The 15,109-nt window shown below is 33.0% G+C and overlaps 2 protein-coding genes across 2 annotated transcripts; both read right to left on the bottom strand.

Annotated features, from left to right (window-relative positions):
- Nucleotides 1–1,615: 1,615 nt before the first annotated feature.
- On the bottom strand, nucleotides 1,616–5,796 carry LOC140039631 (uncharacterized). Its single transcript, XM_072085249.1, has 6 exons — nucleotides 5,630–5,796; nucleotides 4,971–5,068; nucleotides 4,025–4,132; nucleotides 3,085–3,406; nucleotides 2,704–2,768; nucleotides 1,616–2,293 (listed from the first exon to the last, which is right to left on the bottom strand). The coding sequence occupies exons 1-6, from the start codon at nucleotides 5,710–5,712 to the stop codon at nucleotides 2,250–2,252; spliced, it is 720 nt and encodes a 239-aa protein (XP_071941350.1). The 5' UTR covers nucleotides 5,713–5,796; the 3' UTR covers nucleotides 1,616–2,249.
- A 2,548-nt stretch (nucleotides 5,797–8,344) lies between these two features.
- On the bottom strand, nucleotides 8,345–15,095 carry LOC140040380 (uncharacterized). The gene is made up of 4 exons (XM_072086272.1): nucleotides 14,937–15,095; nucleotides 11,279–14,101; nucleotides 9,772–9,889; nucleotides 8,345–9,452 (listed from the first exon to the last, which is right to left on the bottom strand). The coding sequence occupies exons 2-4, from the start codon at nucleotides 14,066–14,068 to the stop codon at nucleotides 9,253–9,255; spliced, it is 3,108 nt and encodes a 1,035-aa protein (XP_071942373.1). The 5' UTR covers nucleotides 14,069–14,101; nucleotides 14,937–15,095; the 3' UTR covers nucleotides 8,345–9,252.
- Between the last annotated feature and the right edge of the window lie 14 nt (nucleotides 15,096–15,109).

The following is a 15,109-nucleotide window of genomic DNA, read 5'->3' as shown; positions in this document are numbered from 1 at the left end:
TCGCAAACGACAGTTCGATGATCCATCGCGTTGTGATTGGACAACTCGCTTGCGTTGCACTTACGTTCTTGCGTTGCGTCCTAGTGGGAACCAAGCTTTACTACAAGCTTATTCTGGATGATTTCAGATATGTATTTTAGATATGTACATTATTTCAATCGTACATTTCGAGAAACTGGAAGGCGGTAGAGTAGCGCAGGTGACAGTCTCTTTCATATCCCTTAATAGACTATAATAATATCATTAAGTTCAGAATGATTTAATTTCGTATTCCTACTGTATTATCAATCGGTTCGCGGGGTGTGATTTAATGTTTTGTCAAGTTTGTATTGCACACTTCTTTCCAATTATGTACAGTTTAAACATATTCACTACCCCCTCCTTGAACGGATCTACAGTAGAACCCCTATTAAGAAGCTGTCCCTTAATAGGGATGTCACGTGAATAGGGTTTTGTCGTAAGTTAAAACACGATTCCCCTCGTTCGTCCACGAGAGAATCTCCTTAATAGAGGTGTCACGTGAATAGGGTTTTGTCGTAAGTTAAAACACGATTCCCCTCGTTCGTCCACGAGAGAATCTCCTTAATAGAGGTGTCACGTGAATAGGGTTTTGTCGTAAGTTAAAACACGATTCCCCTCGTTCGTCCACGAGAGAATCTCCTTAATAGAGGTGTCACGTGAATAGGGTTTTGTCGTAAGTTAAAACACGATTCCCCTCGTTCGTCCACGAGAGAATCTCCTTAATAGAGGTGTCACGTGAATAGGGTTTTGTCGTAAGTTAAAACACGATTCCCCTCGTTCGTCCACGAGAGAATCTCCTTAATAGAGGTGTCACGTGAATAGGGTTTTGTCGTAAGTTAAAACACGATTCCCCTCGTTCGTCCACGAGAGAATCTCCTTAATAGAGGTGTCACGTGAATAGGGTTTTGTCGTAAGTTAAAACACGATTCCCCTCGTTCGTCCACGAGAGAATCTCCTTAATAGAGGTGTCACGTGAATAGGGTTTTGTCGTAAGTTAAAACACGATTCCCCTCGTTCGTCCACGAGAGAATCTCCTTAATAGAGGTGTCACGTGAATAGGGTTTTGTCGTAAGTTAAAACCCGATTCCCCTCGTTCGTCCACGAGAGAATCTCAATAGAGGTTTCCCCTGAGGTGTTCCAAAGTAGGGTTCTACCGTAGGCCTATATTGTTGATTGAGAATCTCATTTTACTGATTTATTTCTATATAACGTTTCTATGCACCACCCAATAATGGGGACTATAACAACTAGTTGGTCTTCCCAGTATGTAATTACACGCTAGGTATACTGTATACTGAATGAACTCATTCAATAAATCAATGTAAGTATTATTATCGATTTCACAAAGAGTCTTTGTTCACTAGATGCATGATTACCGTATATCGTCTACCTGCTATTTCCTTCTTGAGCTTATATTATGCACTTATCATTTCCGTGTTATGTTTTTGAAATTTGGCCCCTTTTCCGAGGAAAAAACCCCTGTTGTAGGATTTTGTCAGAAAATGACCAACATAAGGAACTTTTTTAAATTCAATTATTATGCGATAATATTATTTCTATTTGAATAAAAAGTGTTATAGAAACAGATATAACAAATTAAAAGAAAGTAGTCCTCATAACATCGTATTTACTTAATTTATTACTGGCAGTACTCTCGAAAAATGTTTATGAACTATGTCTTATATTTACTGTATCAAAAATGTACAATCTCGCCACTAAGTATAAACTATGTACAACGTCACATAACATTGAATGTTTTTCATATTTACAATTTAGCAATTACATGAAGAAAAATGTTGTTTTTTTACATTAAAATAAGTTAATTATTTAGACAATTTGATTGTGTGAAATCATTCACAAAATCGTTCGAGTCTCACTAATAGTCCCAAAAATATAATACAGGTTTTTATTTTTAGTAAAAAGTTTAAAAATAGAGAAAACAAAATAACACACTGGTTGTATTGCAATCATTATAAAATGTCTACCGTTAGTTATTGTCACCATCACACATCATATATTCACACACCAAATTATCACACCTTGTCACACATCGTCACACATCATATCGTCACACACCATGTAACGTATCGAATTGTTACAATAGATACTTTTTGAATTACTATTATATAATTCTTAACGAATTTTATAAGTAACTATATCGTTGGTATAGTGTCAGCTGAATCAAATTATTTAGATATTTTCTATTTAACCCGCCGTCGTTGAACTAACTAACGCCATGCATTTGAGAAATCCGTCGATGGCTGATTGAATCCTGCAATGAGAAAAAATAAATTAATTAATGCAGTTTCCAAAATTGAACTCTTACATTTTGAATTGTAATCCCGGTTGAATAAAATACAAATATTACAATGTAACCGACATTTAAAGTTCGCATTAGACATGCGTGCAGACCCACTTGATAGTTTGATTTAGTTCGCTTTTGGGAATTCTGTCTCTCTCTATTGTTTGTTATGTGAGACGAAATAAATGAAATGAAAATGATCGTATCTATGTTTTCAATTTGGAGTACGTCTGTTCTGTCACTAATGGTTCTCTGGTGCAGTGGTTGTGGTGGTGATACCTTAACCATACATTCAGTGTAAATATTTATTTTTAAATAATTATCAATTTCTACATTCAAATTGAATTTTTAAAGGAATGTTTAAACTAAAAATAACCAACCTTGGCTTATTGTGGCCATTTTACCAGTGTAGAATACTGACGGTGGATACTGCCCTCTGCTGTTGCTATTTAAAAAAAACAAATTGCATATCATTATATAATTATTTATACTACGTACATACCATTCATATACACTTTTACCAAACACTGATATACTACTGAATTCCTAGTATATCTTGATACGGTTTCTTATATTTAAAACAACATGTTCCATTGTTCCAAGAACCAAAAGCTGCGCTAATTGTACTAAACATTATACGACAATAGTTGCATTGGAGCCGTGTGTAAGTTCAGATTCAGATTAGTTTTCTATGGGTAATAACTTGTTCATCTTGAATGGTCTGTTTATATTAATACATAGTTATGTAAAAGTTTACTTACTTTACTGGTGGCGGCCTCCTCTCATTTATCATCAAGAAAACAAACACAAACACAATCATGAGAAAGAGGGACACTGCTACGATAATAAGAATAATATGCAATTCTGTAAGGCCCCAAGTGGATTCATAATGAACTGGCGGCGAACTGTCATCATCATCATCATCATCATCATACGTGGCTGCATTATCAAAATAATCATTTTCAAGATTCTGCGATTCGTCAGTGTGTAGAGGATTACTGGAAGTACGTGGGTTAACAGCGGGAGTGATCTGCGTAGTGTGGTGGTCCCCACTGCCGAAATCACTTTCTCTAGATTCGTCGTCTATTAAAAATAAATAATTATATAATAAATAAATATCAAACGTAACAAATGTTACTGTATCAGTGTGAAGTTGAATTAAAGACTTGAGCTCAAGGAGTTATTTTACCATGAGGTAAGAAAACGTCTGAAAACTCTGAACATTACTATTATGTTATACCGGCGATATATATATATTTTTCTCTTTTGTTGCGTACACACCACTTTTATTTACATTAATATCATCATAGTTATCATCACAATAACATATTCATATTATTTTCATTATTATCAAATTCTTGTTATTTTCTAATGTTTTTTATCATTACAATTTGATTAATTTCATCAGTGGTAGGCCTATAATATTTTTAAATTTTATAAATTCACTTTTCATATAAACCTCTTTTTTAATTATCGTATATTTTTCTATACTATAAACTTACAAAAGAAATTTAAAAAAGCAAAACAAGTCTGGTTGATTGATTGATTGATTGACTGATTGAGGGAGAATAATTATTACAGTTTAGCGATACAATATAATTAATCATGGCGGCATAAAATAGATATACCTCTATGGTGTAACCTGTTCAGGTTCAGAAACACATAAGGTAAGTAGATTAGAAATAAGGGTTTCCGATATACCTTCTCTTCTCACGCTACATTCATTCCTGCAAGTGACATCACAGGTAAAGTGTTTGTTGCAGCCTCGCTGTGTATTCTTTGAAGTTCTCAGCTCACATACGCCACCCACTACAAGATAAAAACAATCATTGTATTAGGCAATATTTGAAACGTATAGTTAATCAACATCGAAAGTAGGAATATCCAATATATCTGAAAATGAATAAGTGATACTTGTTTTGATAAAGCAAATACAAGTTTAGTTACAGTAAGTTATTAGGAGATGAATAGTAAATTATTCTAAAATTAATATTCTTTTATTTAGAACAATATTAACGGAAACAATCTGCTGAGAAACAAGCAACATTTTTTCAAAAATGTGGTAGTACAATTAGTCTCCAACGTTTAAGAGGAAAAATCCCACAATAAGAGAGTTTGAAATCTGACTCTTCTATGGCAATACTTTTTTTCACCAAAAAGAGAAAGAAAAAGTCAACATTTTCAAACTGTAGCACTCGTGAGTTCTGAAGTTAGACTAGTTTGTGTATATCATAATAATATTAGACACATTATTGTAACAAAAGGTATTAGTACATGTAGTAGTCTGTTATTCTTTTGTGCCCTTCAACATTCAGAATTCTCTTTTAGTAAACAAAGCGGGTTTAAAATTCAGTTCAATATACTTTTTCTTGCACCTGCCCTTCAACAAAAGTCGGTTACTCACGCGATTTAAAAAAAGGGAAAATAAATATTAAGATAACTATCTGAAAAGGTAATTCGGAATACAAATTGAATTCACAAGATTTAAGAATGTTACTGGTGAAGTTTAACAAATTGTAATGACATTAGAAATTAACAAAAATGGGATAAATAGTATAGGATTTGATGCGATGACATGAACGATGATATGATATTAATGTTAATAAAAGTGGTGTTTACGCCACAAAAGAGAAAAAAAGAGAACTACCTGAATGGTTTTTCTTGCATTCGTTGCAAACCTTATCACAAGTAGCGTTTAAGTCCAAGACTTCACTACAACACAATATGTTGCATAATCGACTTTTACTGTGTATGATAAAGAAGAAATCTAAACATTCCATTTAGAGTGACAAATGTAAAAATATATTAAGGCTGCCATTTATCAAAATATCAAAATAAGTCAAAATAATTAAGAAAAGAAAAAAAAAGTTATTTATCCGCCAGTTCGTTTTATCTATGAAATAGAATTCGTAATCTAAAAAAAAAAATAAGGTAAATATATTTGATAATTTTGAAAAACAAGATCCTTGAAAACAAGGTAATGAATACAAAACGCATATTAATTTATTTTGTTATTTGTTTTATTTTTGCAATAATGTTTTACAAAACACTCGTCGCCAAATACATTTGAATTATGAAAAACATTTAAAATGAAAGATTTTTTTTTTTACAAAATTCATGATATTTTCTTGATAAAACGAACCAAAAACATAAATTATACATTTAATAATTTTAGTAGAAGGGCTTATTACCCTGTAACTCAAGACGGTATGTTACGTGAATTATTCCTAGTTTAATTTAAAGAGTTATGTGTAAATTAAATAAACAAAATAAAAACAAAATATTGAAGATATTTGAGATACTTACGTAGGCCTGTTTGCTTTAGAAACATTTATTAAAGTTCCAATAAGAATCGCTACCAACATCACAAATCTCTGTAATTGCGTCATCGTTAGCTTTACTATTCCAAATCAATGTTTTGGTATTCACTGGTAGACTGTCTTGTTGCGTGTGGCCGGATTTATTGGCGTATGTAAATTTTATATTAAAGAAGTGAGATTAGAGGAAATACGTTGTCAAAGGTGTGTCGTGTTGTTGATCATGTATACAGTATCCGTCTGCATAGGCAAGGTCTTGTAAGAGTTTATCACGCAATATAAGTGCGGTCATGGACCAAACTTTCAAAACAATGATCTCCTTTCTTAAATGACTACAAGTTGCATCTTGTCGATTGATTATACATGTTGGTAAATATACAAAATCTGCACTAATAATTTAAGTAGGGGGCATTATATTTAAATTGCAATACCACATGAAGATGCTTTGATTTAAGATTGGGGTCATTATACGTACCTGGGAAGCTTTTGTTTCTTTCGTGCTTTTGTCATTCCGCTACATTGCAGCCATCGTTAGCTTTATTATTGTCTTATTAGGTGCCTGGCGTATAGTGTCCATATTTTTTTAATGGCGTTTTAAAGCTTATGTACATATCAACCATTTCTGTCCTATAATCAAATTGCATTATGCCTAATAAAACAGTTTGCAAAAAATATTGTTTTTTCCGGGGTATTTTTATGATCGCATCATGTCAGGCGTCCCGAGTTTTGTAAACAGCATTTCATGGGCAACCAACATTTTTTATTTATTTATTGTATTATTTTAGAATACACATGGCTTGGCAAGCATTTCTTCCAGAGGCCAAGATGTTTTACTTTTCTAATATTCACATTGGCCTAATATTTCAAATAATGATGCTTATGTAGCCTAAATTAACTATTACAACCGCATTCGAATATTTAGTAATTCCCAGCAAGAGGTTGTTTTATTACCAATATTGCTAATTATTATTTTATAATGTTTTTACATTTATTTTATATAATTGTATTAAAAAACGTTCCATCAGATTCCAAAAGATATCGCACTCATTAATGTTGTTAAAGAGAAATAGCCATTGTTGATCAATATCTCTATTATGACTTCTTATATCATGTTTTTTTGTTTTTTAATTAAACCAATGAAGTCGGAAAAGAATGTTATTCACTTTTGTATAAACAATAGGCCTTACAAAAATAGGAGTTTTGTAAAAGAGTTTCATAATGTCAAAACAGAATTAGACAGCAAAAACATCAGCTGGTTAAAGACAATATCCCAGGTAAGCTAAAAATATTATAACTTAGATGTTTACGTGTGATAAAAAGTAACTTCAATACATTCACACCAATAAAGGAAACGACCCAAGGTTAACCATCAACACCACCGATTTTTGTAAACACAATTGTTATATCAACTTTTAAACGGTCTATTTTGTTGAGTAGCCTATATATAGAAAGTGAAAATGTGCACTTTCTGTGTGTAAATGTTCCAATTTACGTTTTACATGTTTACGTTTTTATTAGCCTTGCAATGCGTGGTTCCCGCTAGAGACGCAACACAACTACGCAACGCAACGTAAGGGAGTTGACCAATTACAAGCGATGATTTATTCAAACTGTCGCTTGTCATTGGTGAACTCGCTTGACATGGTTTGTCTAAGGCAGTTTATAGTAAGGTGTTTGTATTGTAGGCATGAATTGTGCAACTTTTATAGATTCATGATTATTTCTGCATTTAAGTCCTTTATGATTATGAAATAGGCAAAACTTATTATTATGTTTTTAATGTTAATTAAAACATTAAAACACAGTTAATGCCACTTAAAGAGGCCTAATTCTCCTATTTCGTTCGTTGCGTCGTGGATAGATTTATGTTTATTATTAAAACATTACTAATTTGTATGCAAGATGAAAATGCGCCAGTCTTATTAATATACCAGGTACGGAGATTACGTTTTTAATACATATCCTGATAAAGGCCTTCGTTTAAGCTACCGTAGGTATCAAACAATGATACAGATCAACTGTAGAATTATTCTTAAACCTTGGATGTGTAGGTTTGAGTGTACTTTATTCCAAGGAAAGATCTCTCTAAATCTAAGAAATTCGAATTAATGAAAGTATTCAATGTCATTCTACCAAGCCAGGTAAATACTGAAAAGAGTGATGTTTATGGAACATATATGTACTGCAGAATAAGATGACAACAACATTTCCCCTTAAAAGGGTGTTCCTGAATAGGGATTGGCCAATGTGTTGTAAAATATAATATAGTCCCTCGGCCGTTTCATAGAAGTATTTCTCCTTAATAAATAGAGGTGTCAGACTATAGTTGATAGATACACTTTAGGTAACTTTGCTTGTTGATCAGTGGGCTAATCTTTTGCTTCCCCTCATTATTATCAAACTAATAGTGTAGCCCTACACAAAAATACCATCGTTAAACTGTTATAGCTACAGTATATCCGTGATGAATTGTTTAATTCGACATTAGTAATTTGTAACATAAACACGTTTACGTAAACCATCTTATCTTATGTCTGCCATCAGATTCGTAGAATCATTATAAGGATGGTATATGGTAGCAACTTTTGGCTTTCGTTCTTTTATTGCCACACCGTACCTTTTCTAGTGTACTTATTTTAAACAGTAAACTTATAACTAATAATCTCGTAACCACTTCCTTATGTCCTCTCTACTGCTTTTTTTTTTTTTTAAATATTGTTATGGTTAATGAACTTTCAATGTAATTCAACAAACTTTAACACAGACAAATTCGCCACAACCTGGATCAGCAAAGATTATATTATATCGCAAATCTTTCGATAAGGATTTGTATGTATGGGCCTATAATACATAGGCCTACTGTAAATACAAATAGCGTAACAGTTATATAATTAAATTAGTTGAGTTTTAAGAGAATATGATAAATAAAAAACAATTTAATTTCTTTATTCTTGCAAATGCCATCAAGGGCTAATATCCGCTTAAACATACTACATCAAACAAACATAATTATACATATTTACATTTAAAATTTAAACACATAAATGTTAGTCATTACTACTGTAGTAGTTATTATTTTTAATTATTGTAATTATTGTTATTGTTATAGTTAATTAATAAAAGTGTAATAAATTATAGGTTACATATTAAGGGCAGTTTTAATGTCAAGCACAGAAGAGGAAGACACGTTAAGATGATAAGATTGATCGAGTGACAGTGAGTGAGGTAGAGTAGAGTGATAAAACGAGTAGTACGTCCTTTAAAGGGAAGATGAGAAGAGTGTCGATTATGGCGAAGGACCATAGACATAGTACGAACAGGAGGAAGAAATGGACGAAGAGGGTGTTCAGGAGACTGCGTGATGGCTTGAAAACTTAAAACTCGGCATATTTAATTTAATCTTTAATTTCCATGAATATAAATAATGTGATATATAACATTTATATAGTACCTTTATTAATTTAAAACGAATATACAAGTTTTTGTATGTGTGCGCCTGTTCTTCTCATACGATGTTTTTGTTCTTTTTATTGAAGAACAACAAATTATTATCGTATAAATGTTGACATTTACACTAAGTTATATAATACTGTATTTGTAATTTCATTGTCTTTATTCGACTTGCTTTAAACATTGTTCAATTTCTCTAATGATATCTCTTCTTTCCAATGGATCCTTTCTCAACGCATTAATAAGATCTTCTAATGTGGGAGGAGTCGGCGACATCATGTTCCAACTTTGTAGCACTTGCGATGTTTTGTTATCTTTTTGTTCAATAGTTTCAACCATATCCACGGTAAAGTGGAGTACTCCTATTTAAAATAAAACAGAAACCACGTCGAGTATTTCTTCATAATGTACGGTACCAACTAACTAAAACTAGTAAAAGCAAATAACAAAATTAAATATATATTTGTCTTTTTTAATTTCTCAGAGCATCGGCAAAAACAAACTTTTAGAAGACTTTCCTTTAATTTATAATTAGTTGAACTAACTAAAGAAATAAACATTTTAAAATAATAATTCATAGAGAAAATTAATATAACAATTTGAATAAAAACAAGTGAAAAATGTGAATAGACAAAAAAAGTGAGAATCTACCATTTGAAAGATTTAATTTAAACAACATACCAGCCAATTCTTTCCAGCTCCTGAAAGTACTTTTATCCAATTCTTTACACACCACGTTCACCACTTCTTGTGGCCAATCTTTAAAAACCAGTATTCTAGCGTTCAAAGCAGTTGCGACCTTTGACATAATAAAAACATTTCAAATATTAATAATATCTAACGAAAAATACCTCATTGTGGATGCACGCTTACAATGCATGTTTCTTTTTTCTCTAGGCTATATTGCTGATTGCTATATTTAAATATATGATTATGACTTCTAATTGGACTTATCGGTATTAATTTAACCTGAGATATTTCTTTTAAAAGGGGTGAAAGAAGACTTTTTGGGATTTTGACGATTTAATTTTTAAAAATCATTTCTAGGTTTAGTGCACGCATTGTGGTATTTCCTAGACTTCTATACTCTCTAAAGCCTAGTAATGTACCTTTGTTATGATTTCTGAATTAATAGTGATACTGATATTATATCATCATATCATTATATGATGGTAAATGCATTTCAGATTTTCTGTCCAGGCATTTTTTATATCAGTCTGGCGCTGCGGATGGAGTGGTTTTGTTTTATAGGATTTTGTTGGTTGAATTAATGTAACATCATTGCTGAGACCATGAATGGTTATATATTGATATTATATGTACCTGTATTAAGTGTTAACACTCTACCAATTGTATTCAAATAAGCACGACTACAGTACGCAAGTATCTCGAGCGTGCGCGTCGCTCAGCCATTTCCAATTGACAGTGAAACCAATCAAAATTGATTGCAAGTAACAACCTCGCTGTTGTTACTTGCAAGAACAGAACACTCGCTTTTCCCTGGAAAGATGTAGGTCTACATAATCTCAGTGAAGATCCACTGGCCTGGGAATTATTTTAGTATTCTTGTAAAACCACTTGATTGTTATCGAGGAGTTCAACAACAATATCAACGGAAATGATACACGTTATTAATTTGTGTGCGCCATTCGAGGTACTGTATCTAGTTAATGAACAATTAAAAGACTATCACTGAGATTTGTTATGATAAAAAAATATCTCTGCCGGGATTCGAACATCCAATGTATCATTCACAGGGCGAGTAAAACAACAATTAGACCACAACAGGAGATACTATTACTAGTTTACTCAGAACACGTCAGTTCTTGTGTATCATGATACTGTGTCTGGTTTAGGTGGTACGTGCGTTCGCGCACCTTTTTTGTCAAGTGCATACAAAATTAAGTTTAGGATAATATTTATATCATTTTTTGTTTCATTGTGTTTGTACAATGTATTTCCGCAATAAAGGGTTATATTGAAAAAAAGTTTGTGCATATTAATTATGTATATTTTTAACTTAATCGGTGGCATACCGTATCCGAATTACCAACATGTATCTGATTGTTAATAATAATTGCTGTATGCCTACTATTATTATTGCATGAAGCGATTATGAACGTTTTACCCCTTATAAAGGCCAACAATAATACAATTAAATTACTTCTGTATCATTAAACTTATTTACCTTGTTGTCGTTCGCAGACCATACGTGCGTCTTGTTACAACAATCAACACTAATGGTTGCATTCAAATCGTCCGGTAACTTTGTATCACGTGATGCCAACGTTAAGATATGAAAACCAGCTTTACTTGGGTCTTGTGACTTAGCCTCAGGACACTTCAAACCAAAACTATATTTCAAATTTCTAAACTTCTGTTCGCATGTTGTGTTGACAAGAGTTAGTATATTATGCAACATGTTCATATAATGGTGACTATTTGATAATGTCCGTATTGAAATACAGATTACACTGTGCGTTTCTGTGACTTGAATCATACCCAATAAAAGCTCAAGTTCATTTGCGATTCGGAGATCTGCAGTGGTCTTGCAAACATGATGCACTTGTATGTTGTTATATTTTTCTAAAATATAAAGTACAATCAGATAAAAGACTGCTCCATGAAACATGGGAAAGTCAACATAGAACACAGCGTCCTCGTTCGTCTGGCGTCTAATCGAACAACTTTGACATGTTGGCAGCAATGAAGGTACCAAACAGAGTTTATCTGTAGGCCTATCTTTGAAAGAAACCAAATCCAATTCTTGTAAAACGTTAACTAAGTTATTCGATGTGGAATTGCAGATGTCACGCAGTTTACCTTCTTTAATCCATTCAACTTTATCAATTCTATCTGTAAACAGACGAACTATAACCTCTAACAAATTGTCTGTATCGTCAATTTCTGAACTCGATGTTGAAATGTCAGTACTCGATTGTTCATACAGTGTTTGTGGAATGTGTATTTTTCCATCATGTTTTTCTTTTAAGTGAATAGTCTTTCCCTGTAAATTGACATATTCCATTGGGATGTCTCGTGCTCGTTCTTGAGAAATCAATCTTTCCCAAACACCGTGGACAATGTCATCAAACTGTTTGTTATCTTTTTTATCGTTATCCACAGTATAAAGCATCTGCTCATCATTGTTTCTACAACATAGTTTACGCCATTCTTCCATGTCAATTTGTTTCAGCAGAGAATCAATGTAAGTCTGCGTGACATCCGATTTATGTGTGCCAACAAGTAGTAGAAATGAAGATTTAAGAATTCCTTTACTTTTCAAGGCATGCAATCGCTTTAATAAGATATTCCCTTGCGTTTCAGGAGCAATGTTTCGTTTTAATTTGAAAACATATATGTAAACGTCCGCATGTGTGATGAACTCGTGGTAAAGGTTTTCAAACTGAACGGTTCCAGCAAACTCCAATAACTTAAGTGAAAAATAATCAACATTTATCTCACTAGTTTTGGCCGAAATGACCGACTGAATTGAAATAGTTAGTGGCGCTACTGTAGTTTTGTACCCTTCCTTAAAAAAACTAGAAGTATTTTCAACCTGTTTATGTTCAATCATTTTTTGTATACTTGAACACCGCCAAAGCACTACAATCAAACCACAATTTAAGATAACCTCAATATAAACTGAAGATGTAGAATTCGGTGAAACACTTTCTAAACCAAATACGCATGTTAAGATGACACACGTTATAATAGCGATACATTGTAATTTTGGACCAACTACAGTATGCAAATTTGTACCGTAACAACATGGAATAAGATGTATAGTAATGCTTGTTACGATGAAAACAAACGACGTAGATGGATATATCAAATATGAAACTAAAACCAGAACAGCTAAAAGAATTCCAGCAACCACCGTGCAATTATTTCTAGTAAGAAGTGTAAAGCAATCCAATAGCATGAGTAAGCCTATCGACAAATAAATAATAAAAATAAATATCACGTGTTTATACTTCACATCCCATGAAATGAGTTCTGAAGTGGCATGGTGAATACAACCTTCTGGAAATTGGAAGAAGTTCAGAGCTAAAATAATTCCAATACGACATTTGAATTTAGTGGCAGTGATACATGCAAGAAACATAAGACATCTTAAAGCAAACTTTCGATTTAATTCAGTCGCATCAGAAATGTCTAGTCGCATTAATCCAATTAATAGAGTAATCAAAGTTAGAAACAGCGTAACATCAAAAACCCGAGGGACTGACTGGAAAGACAATTTACCAGTGAGAATAAGTTTGATTATTTGAAACGTGCATAATACTGACAAAAACAATGCCCCAAGACCATAATATGGAAGTTCAACAATTAATAGATAAACTGTTGCAAGAAAAACTGATATACAGGTATCTTGAGCATCTTCCAAATATGTAGTTTGGTATGATGATACCGTTGGAGGCGGAATACATGTATCTGTACTTTTTTCAATGTCTGATTTGACTTGACTCATAGATATTGTAGGTTTACCTTTTTCAACTTCTGATTCAACATCAGGATACGTAGAGGTACTGTGTGCCCGACTGTGTAAAATTTCTGATTGAACTTTGTGGGATATCGTAGATGTACGGCGTGAAATTTCTGATTCACTTTCAGGAGATATTGTATGTTGTATACATTTTCCAATTTCTGGTTCAGGGGATATTGTTGGTAAACTTTGTTCAATTTCTGATTCAACTTTTTGAGATATCGTAGGTGAAATTCGTCCACTTTCTGATTCAAGTTCAGGAGATATATCTAGGTGAAGACATGATGGAAGTGATAACCTCGAAGAGTCACTTGTCAGGTAACAATGTGTAATTCCTATACTATCGGTTGGAACGGTGTCACAGTCGTCCAAATAATCTGTTAGATTATTTATCAGAGACGTTTTTCCAACGCCAGTTTCTCCAAGAACTATTATACGTCGTTTTCCAAAAAAATCCCCATTTTTTATTTTTCTGTGACGGTCACGCATGCTTGCGTTTTTTGTAGGGATTATCTCATAAATCTGTTGAAAAAGGTGGGGTTAATATTAGTTTATAAATAATAATATGTCAGGTGATTTGATTTGTACACTTGATGGGATTATGCACTGTGCAATGCTATAACCATGAATACTGCTTTTTTTTGCTAGTGGTAGGCCTATCACTGGCAAAAAGGGCAATAGTGACAATTCAAGCCATCCGTGTGCCTATAAAGTTAAAGGGAAAATGGCAAAATCAGCACTGTGGTCATGTTACAAGAGTAGTCGTAGATTATCTGATAAAAATCCTAGAAAGAAGGAAACATGTTGCCAAACCGCCCCCTCCACCCTAACTGTAGGCCTATACATTCATGTCATTATGTCAAGGCACAGTATTGTAGTCTTATGGTAGGCCTACTTTAGTTTCATAACTTGATTAAGATTTCTTCTTGTCTCTCTGCTGAAAAACAAATTGTTTTATATACTATGTATCAAGATGTGACGAAATATAATAATTTAATTCACCTGTCCGTGCGGGAAAACCCCGCTCTGTCTTATATCCTTTAAACAGGGAGCCTATTGTTCAATTCCCTGCATGCTTCAATTAGGCCTAGGCCTAGTATAATATTCAATATATAAAATTAACACCCGGATAATGATAAAAATCGACAACTGTCACATCTTGGAATCAGTTAATAATCAGTTATAATGTTATATGACCAATTGAACAAATTACTGAGTGGGCCACAAGAAGAGCAGAACCCGCCATGAAAATGCATAAAAAAAGCCCTCTCCCTTCGTTGTATTGTATAGTGTCATTATTTACTGCAGCAGGCTGTAGAATATAATTAGTATTATGCATGAAAATCCCTATACCTACCTTGATAACGTCTATCCGGTCTTCAGTGCACTATCAATCTAGGAAAGATTCCATTTGTTAAAAGGTTATTAATTTTTATTTCTTCTTTCTTCATTTAGAACTTAACTACTAAAATTAATGTTTTGGTTTTGATCGGGGAATCCCCTAAATTATTCAGATTTATTCGCGATAGG

Source organism: Antedon mediterranea, chromosome 2 (genome assembly GCF_964355755.1).
Source record: "Antedon mediterranea chromosome 2, ecAntMedi1.1, whole genome shotgun sequence".
Classification (NCBI taxonomy): Eukaryota; Metazoa; Echinodermata; class Crinoidea; order Comatulida; family Antedonidae; genus Antedon; species Antedon mediterranea.
Note: the sequence above shows the minus strand (reverse complement) of the source record. Positions and strands in the feature narration are given on the sequence as shown.